Source organism: Leptosomus discolor, chromosome 11, assembly GCF_034619465.1.
Source record: "Leptosomus discolor isolate bLepDis1 chromosome 11, bLepDis1.hap2, whole genome shotgun sequence".
NCBI classification, from domain to species: domain Eukaryota; kingdom Metazoa; phylum Chordata; class Aves; order Leptosomiformes; family Leptosomidae; genus Leptosomus; species Leptosomus discolor.
This window is the reverse complement of record NC_141401.1, coordinates 9,988,073-9,995,951: the sequence shown is the minus strand read 5'-3', so window position 1 is coordinate 9,995,951 and position 7,879 is coordinate 9,988,073. Positions and strand designations below refer to the sequence as shown.

Genomic DNA, 7,879 nt, shown 5'->3' with positions numbered 1-7,879 from the left:
GTTCAAAAGAACTATATAATAAGACTGAAAAGAGCATTTCCAGTTTCAAAACCCAGGAGAGGCTTGAGGGGAATGTAACCTACAGTATTACCTAAATTTTGATGTTGCTTATGGTTGCTCTGACTTTCAGGGCAATTGATTTAAACCAGGCTTATAGAGTGCAACACCTGCCCAGCCTTTGGAATGACACACAAAATCCTTGCTCTTTCATTCTAGCCGCAAGATAGTGTTTTGGATACTGCAGGGGAAAAAAGCAACTTAATTACATGAGCTTTAATTAAAACAGATCAAAAGAAAGTAACCATCAGCAACTAGAATAATTTCTATAGCAATGGGGACAGGCAGAGGCAAACTAGGGAAAGAAACCCAGATATTATTGTCAAAACTGACGTTCTATGCGCTTTGGAAAGCTCATCATCCTGCCTTTCACCACCACCCCCGTTAGATTTCTTAGAATAGCCACAGCCTTCAGAGATGCTTTCTGAGCAACAGACAGAAATATCACTGAACACCAGAAGCACTTACAACGTTTTACAAGATAATGTTTAATTTTCCAGCCTCAAGTGATGTCCCCATAGGAGTCCTCATTCACGCTAATCTCCCTTCATTAGCCAGATATTACTTTGAAGAAGAGGGAGAGGAAGTACAAGACATCCAACTAGTGTGTGGGGATTCCCACTCTCATTCTTCAGCTACCTGGTAAGGCCTCTGTCACCTTCCATCCAAAGCTCATGTAACTCTTCCAGGAGGACCGAGACACTCATGCCCTTAAGCCTGAGGACAGGGTCAGAAATGAACACACAGCAGAGCAGTCTGACCCCATTCCCTCTGACCTCCCTGGAAGGGGAAGGGCTGCTCACCCTATTGGGGTCCCAGTATTTCCAGTTAAAAACTGGAAGTGTTGAACAGGATGGCTTTGGCTGGCTACCATAAACCTTCCAGACTGATCTGAACATTATTATACAGAGGGACTGTGTGGGAAAGGCTGAGAAAATATATGTGCTAATTGGCATTGTTTTCCTTCTAGCCTACAGCTGCTTGTTGAAGGAAAACTTCCTATTTAAGCAACCACTATTAAAAAACCTTGATCCATAGGAGAAATGCAGTTTTCTGAGCAAGCAGAAATATGTGGTTTCATCAGTCTCCACCGGCATGTTTCATCCGCTCCTTCTCTCATCTCTTCCCCAACTATGTGCCATGGGTTAGCATGTACAACACAGATCCCAAAGAGCTTGATCAAACATCATAGAAGTTTTAGGATAAATTCTTACTGTCCAGTTATCTAAGTAATCATTCAAATATACTCTTTCTATCTTAGATTTCCAACCAGCCTTTGAATTCACGTTCCATGTTTATATGAGCAGCTAGTTACACTATGGAAAAAAAAAAAAAAAAAGATGTTTGGACAACTTAGAGGCTGGTAAAAGCAGTAACCCTCAACGGCCTTCAGACCTAGAACTCCCCCTTCAAGAGGCAGTGCGTAAGTTAGTCTGTCACAGGGGTGCTGATAAAACCAGCACCTTGTAAAACACGTCAAATCTTGCTTAGTAACACGAGAGTCAACATGGCATCGGTGAGCAAGTCAACCAGCGAGGAGCTGGTGATCACAGAACATACACTGATCACAGAGGAAGGCTTTTCTGTCACGTGTGGCCACTCTAGCTACTTACAGTAAGATTTCTTTTTGAACAGCAACAGCAACGACAAGATGCTACACCTCTGGAGCAGGCTGGCCAGGTGCCCGCGTGAGCAGCCAGTAATCCGTCCCACGGGGGCAGTGCTGGCAGCCAGAAGGCAGAGCAGTGTGTCCTCATAATTTCATTTTCTTCACCACAGGAATTGGCAGTGCTTGATAGATTTTAGCTGAGTCCTCATTAGTGACCAGCTTCACCCAGACAGGGCGGAAGCTGCCTTTGAAGCCGACAAAAGCCATTTTTTCTGCAAATCGGAGCAAATATATTAGGAGTGTGTCAGGGCTGCAGGAGAAAACCACTTGTGTGCGTGCCTACACCCAAAGGCTGGATGGATGCAGGTGTGTAAGAGCACACATGTGCACACAGACTTTGCCAATTATGCATTCTCCAGATATTAAAGAAATAATTTCTTAATGAAACTTAATTAGAATTTTATTTATATGTCATAAGCTTCCACTAATTAACAACGTGTGATACATAGCAGAGAAGAGAGAAGGAGAAACCCTTCCTTGAGCTATCTGTTGAAGCTATCATTATTTGCATGGTGGTTATACTCAAAACCCTTTCCTGCTTGGGAAAGGTGGGGGGATGATGAGGGACAGGACAACAGACAAGACCTATGTTACCGCATATAGCACATACACACACAAGAGGAAAGCCCACAGTTAGAGCTGATCAGAGTACAGTGCGCAATAGAGCAATGTCCTAGTGCAATATGTGATGCTTTAAAATCGATGTGCTTTGTGCCATCAAGCCGGAATTTTTTTTCAACAGAGAACCAGCTAAAAATAAGTTCAGACAAGCAAAATATCCTGTTTTGGGGAATTTAGTGGGGGAAAAAGTCCAATATTCCTATTGTTAAAATGCCTTTTTATTTAAAATGAAGCTGGAAAATCGAAATATCTGAATTCTTTACTTCTAAGAACAGCTGCCAGAGCACTTTTCCCATCTACAGTTTTAAACTGAGCGCTGTTATCCAAAGCTGCAATGGATACAACCTTACCAAATAAATAAATGGCTGGTCCCAGGATATTTGAGCACATGCTGATAGACACAAGCAAGGCAAAGTTTAGAAGCAGAAAAAAGGTCCCTTTACTGGTGCTATGGGAGGGCAATAGATCAAAGGGGTTTAGAATTGCGTTTTTAAAAAGTGGTTACCTTTTAACCTAAATCCCTCTTCTGCTCCAAGTTTCTCCAGTACTTTAGTCCATGGTCCTCTTGAAATGAATCTTCCTTTAGATGTCACCAACACTATGGAGCTGAAGGAAACAAAGCCACTTATAAACAGATGAAGAGTCAGAACACGTTCCTTGCTTGTCTGTCTTGAGCACTGGTAACTCCTGCCTGTGTGACTCAGAGACACCCATGAACTACAGTTGTTTCTGCTTTAATGGCTTTTGTCAGTGCTTTCCAACAGTTTAGTCATACACTCACTTTTCCAAACACACAAAACCCATTAGAAAGCATAGAGAAATCATTTTTTTTCTTTTTAAACCCTGGATGATTTGAATGTTTCCAACCAGCAGTTCCATCCTGCTTTGCTCAGAAAGGAACGTGCTCTCCCTGGGATGCTCTTAGCAAGGCTCAAGTAATTTCTTGTTCTTTCATCATTAGCTGATTAAAGCTGAAGAAATTAACTTCTTTGAGACTTTTGCTGGCCTGATGCTTTTCCTTAATTTTCAGTGTGTATTTGCTTAAAATATTTATTATTATTATTACTATTACTACCATTACTGACTTTCTTGCATGTACTGTATTTCACCTGAAAATTCTTGGGGTCCTCTACAAATGCCAAGTAACAAACAAAAGACATGAGTTAAGTGAGTTGAGATAATGCAAATCTGTAATTACTCCAGCAGAACTTGGTAACTGCCTAGGCTTAATTCTAGATGGGTAGAATCAAAACCCAAATTAAACATGAAGAGATAACCACGTAGTGAGACTTTTCTGGGGAGAAGCACAGCACGCTCAGTGAAGTTAAGCTCATTACTTCCTAGATGCACAAACACCTCCAAAGGTTATCTCAAAGCCTATCGAGGAAGAGTTACGCTCCAGTGAGTTCAGTGGCAGTTTTGCTATTAAGTTCAATGGGGTTGGAATGTCATCTTTGTTCACCTAATTAAAGCTACATGACAGTAACTGAGCAAACACTTGCCTAGATGAAATTATTTCATTCCGCCTTGCAGGGTTTCAATGAATGAAACTTCCCTCACTCAAACGGCACTTGCAGTCTTGCAGAATCAGAGCCTTGCTGGGTCTGCTTTTCAGCATCACAGTGGACATAAGTCACTAAAATTAATTAGGCAACAGCTCCTGCAGAGCTTAAGCCCTGAGCTACCGAGTGCAGCAGTTACATCTTAACACCTCAGCTGGAGCTGGAACTGTTCAGGGGAAAGTAGCAACGGGTGGTGGCAGAGGAACAAGAGAAGCAAGAGTTAAGAGTCATCAGGAGTTTTCCTAGAATAAACCTGAGGTGTTAAAATGCTCCAGTGCTTACAAGAGTGGATTGAGCCGGCAGGCCGGTTTTGACTACCTTGCGAATGCTGAATCACTTCTTTTTTATTTCCTTCAGTTCACTAAAATCATTACTTTCTATTAAGCCTTTCCTGCTATGGAAGTTTAAAATAAATTCACCAGATGTTTTGTTTTCTTGTCCCTGGGAAACTCATCAGAAAAATGATGTATTACAAAAAAGGAATTTGGCCTGCAGAGAGTTGCTTAAATGAATGAAGAGGTTTGTCCTTGCTAGAAACACCTCTTCTTGCATCCCCAAATCCATAAACCTAAAAGATGTTTTAGCAGTCTTTGCATGAGAGGCTGGCGGGGCCCCTTCCCCTCTGTTAGCACCATCCCTCTGTACAGTCCATGCTCGGCATTGCAGCGGGGAGAGGTGACAATAAGCAACTGGCTGCGCAGTGCTGCTGTCTGCACAGTGTCCACATCTGAACCTGAACATGTTCATCCACAAATGGATGAAAGATATTTCATGGCTATAGCTGAAGCCTGTACCTGATCAAATTGGAAAGGCCTGCAGGGGCTGGGCTGGGCAAAATTTTGGTGAAAGAAGGACAGTAATTGGGGGTTCAATCCTTGCAAAGACACATCTGAGAGAGACCTGAGAGGTGCTGATCATGTTGAGTAAACTTGTGGTCCTAATCCTAATCCTAATCCTGTTCCAACACTAATCCAGAGAAGACAATGAGGCTCAGAAAGAGTTAAATAAACCTAAAGCCTAATTACGATTCCATCTTCTAAATCAAGAAGGAGCTGGATTTAGCCAGGATTGGGATTGGATTCTTTGCAAAGAAGGAAGATGGCCTCTCTGAAAGGTCCTCTTTTTCTCTTTTTTTTTTTTTTTTTTTTTTTTTTGTGAAAGAAAAGTGAGCAACTACCATGCTTCTCTGAAGTAACTTCTTGATGTGTTTTTTGCAACCTTCAGAATTATTGAAGACAGTAAAAACACATTTGTGTCCACCTGCGTGGCACTGCTGAAACTTCCCCCAAGTCTCTAGAATAAATGCCAGAACAATATCCTGTCAATCTGTCCACAGCTATTTCAGGTGATTCATCAACAAAGCAATCATATTTGTACTAAATATTACATATCAGGTTTCAAATCAAAACAGATTTAATAACAATGAAATATATTAATTTCCCAATAGCACTCCACAAACTAATATGAGAACAACCCCTTTGGTTAAAGGGTTTCTGAAGTTGTTCCCACTCTTATTGCAGCAGATGAAGCCGCTGTCCTCCGGGTTGCAGGAACATGTGTCGGCTACTTACCACCCACTTGCAAAACTCTGTATTTCTGGCTGCCCGTACTTAAAAAATAAAAGCATCCAGCGCTTAGGTCTGGACAAAGAACATGTGCAAAGAGGAATGTATTTTATTAGTGGAATTTTCTGTGATTGGAGAGAGTACACAGGCAATAGAAAAATGTAAACTGTGCACATCTGTACCAGTAAGTGTTTTGTGAATTTAAGTCTGCAGTTTGTCTGTAGCCCACAACATAAATGTAGATCTGCAGTTTATTAATCAAATGTAGCTCTGCAGTTTATCTGGGGCTCAATCAGTTCCTAAATCACAGAGTCTGCATCCTTCTGCTGCCTGCATGTCCCGCTCACACTTGACTCTATTGGAGCTGGCAGGTACAAAAGCACATTGTTAGCCCAGTCAGTCTGGTCCATGTTGGGTGACAAAAAACAGGGAAAAGATGAGTGTTGCACAGCATTCTTGTATGCTGCACCAGATTATTTACTTGGTAACACCAGATTATTTACTCACTGATCTTTGATGTTGTTGACATAATTTTCTATTTGTGCTGGGATTCCTTGTAGAATCGAGTTTTTGAATGTTACTCGATCAACAATTTTTCCATTATGTCCATCAATCACAACCAGCTGGATACCCTCATCAGTGAGGAATAACCTGACACCGTCAACCTGTGGAGGGGGAAAAACATTCTTGATCTATCATTGTAACAGAATTGCAAACAACCACCTGTAAGAAGCACTGATAGTCTTGAGTCACAGGACTGCTCTTTATATCAAAGGGCAAAATTCCAGATCTCTGTGGTCAAGGTGTCTTGCATTTTTACTAGCAAGGGGAAGTTACAGCCTTTTTTTTTTTTTTTTTGCAAAACACAAGCAGAAGTGACCTGAACCTAACTAGCCATGGTAACTTTGTAAGCAACTTTTCCATGAAAATAAAGCAACTATCTTAGAATTTTGTCCCATAAAGTTCACTGGGAGGACCTGCTCACCTCAATGTATGCAAAGTCATCCCTTAGGTGGAAGTACTGTTTCTTATATGTTTCTATTTTCACTTCTAGTAGGTGGTCCTTAGTCTTCTGTTTACCAAAAAAAAAAAAAAAAAAAAAAAGGAGAGAAAAGAGTTTTTCTAGTGAGGTTGTCCATTACCTGAACACTGCATTTTCAGAAAGCATTTTAAACCTTGAAATTCAATCAATAAGAAAGCTACATAATAAGCACTGACTTGCCAAATTACATTGCTAATGAGACTGGGCACAATGGTAACCTCTCTGCTCGTCCTGTCAGCATTTAAATTGTTTCACTAAATGGCAGAATATAAGTGATTCTCACTTTGCAGAGCTGACACATAATTCTCCGAGGCTTTGCTGTACGTTCCTGCTTCAGGAGTGATGAGTGAAAAAACCAAAAAAACCCAGATAAACATCCCCCTCCCTCCCCCAGAACCAGACTGGATTCCATATAGGAGACAGTGTTGTGTATCATATGAATGTGACACTCATCTATGCAGGCCCTTCTGCTGTTCTTATAGCCTGGAAGAGCCAGGAGCCAGGCAAGGAACCTTGTGTCTCTCCAGAATCACATTCCCTGGGCCGACTTGTCTTCCAGCTCACCATTTTTCACCCTGTGCTTTTAAGCATAGCACATCACAATAGAGCCCCAAAAGACTAAGTAGGCAACTTTAACCAAAGTCTTGGGAGGCTCTGTCCTGTGCGGACCTGTGCTCTTTCCATGTGCAAGAAGCTGTTTTGTATTGTTCCACATTCCTGAACTGTTTCAGAAAATTAGGCGCAGGATATACTGAATCTGGTACAAAGTCTTTCTATGTCTGTCAGTACAATATGTGCCAGAAATACAGATTCACAATGGCAATAATTCTGTGATAAGAAATCAACTACTTTACCAGTTGTGCACTAGAGAGCTTCTTAGGCATTGGCACTTCTACTATCGGTGTCTCAATGTACTTGGGATAGGCCATGGCTTCACAGTCGCTGATGCCAGCCGTCTTTGGGATCACGGCTTTGATCCTTATTCGTTCACAGCCCTTCACAGAGCAGAAAGCAAATTTATCCTTCTCATTTTGAGCTTTGAGTTTCAGAAACAGCAGCCTGCAGATAGGTGAGAAAAGTGAACAGCATTCTTGAGACTTCTGTGCAAAAAATGACTAACTCCCAGTTTTGGTGGACTCCTTCCTAATGGTTTGCAATATCATGAGTTGCAAACCCTCAGTGCTGATCTCTGCACTTTTATAGTGCTCAACATACCACATGTGAACAGAAGGGGACACACCTCAGAAATGGTTTGGGGAGCTTAGGGAACTTATGACAGAGAAATTAGATGACACCTGAACTCCCTTTGAGCTCTATTTTATAATGATACACTTATGTAGAAATACACGCTTTATATTTTAGG

General features: G+C 41.4%; 1 protein-coding gene across 1 annotated transcript in view; it reads right to left on the bottom strand.

Moving 5' to 3' along the window:
* Positions 1-1,810: 1,810 nt before the first annotated feature.
* Positions 1,811-7,879, bottom strand: part of CEMIP (cell migration inducing hyaluronidase 1) — a 52,499-nt gene continuing 46,430 nt past the window's right edge. Inside the window, exons 24-28 of the mRNA XM_009949553.1 lie at positions 7,371-7,575; positions 6,460-6,546; positions 5,982-6,139; positions 2,853-2,953; positions 1,811-1,938 (exon numbers count right to left, since the gene is read on the bottom strand). Of these exons, the coding sequence (XP_009947855.1) occupies positions 1,811-1,938; positions 2,853-2,953; positions 5,982-6,139; positions 6,460-6,546; positions 7,371-7,575 (679 nt within the window). The remainder of the gene's footprint in view (positions 1,939-2,852; positions 2,954-5,981; positions 6,140-6,459; positions 6,547-7,370; positions 7,576-7,879) is intronic.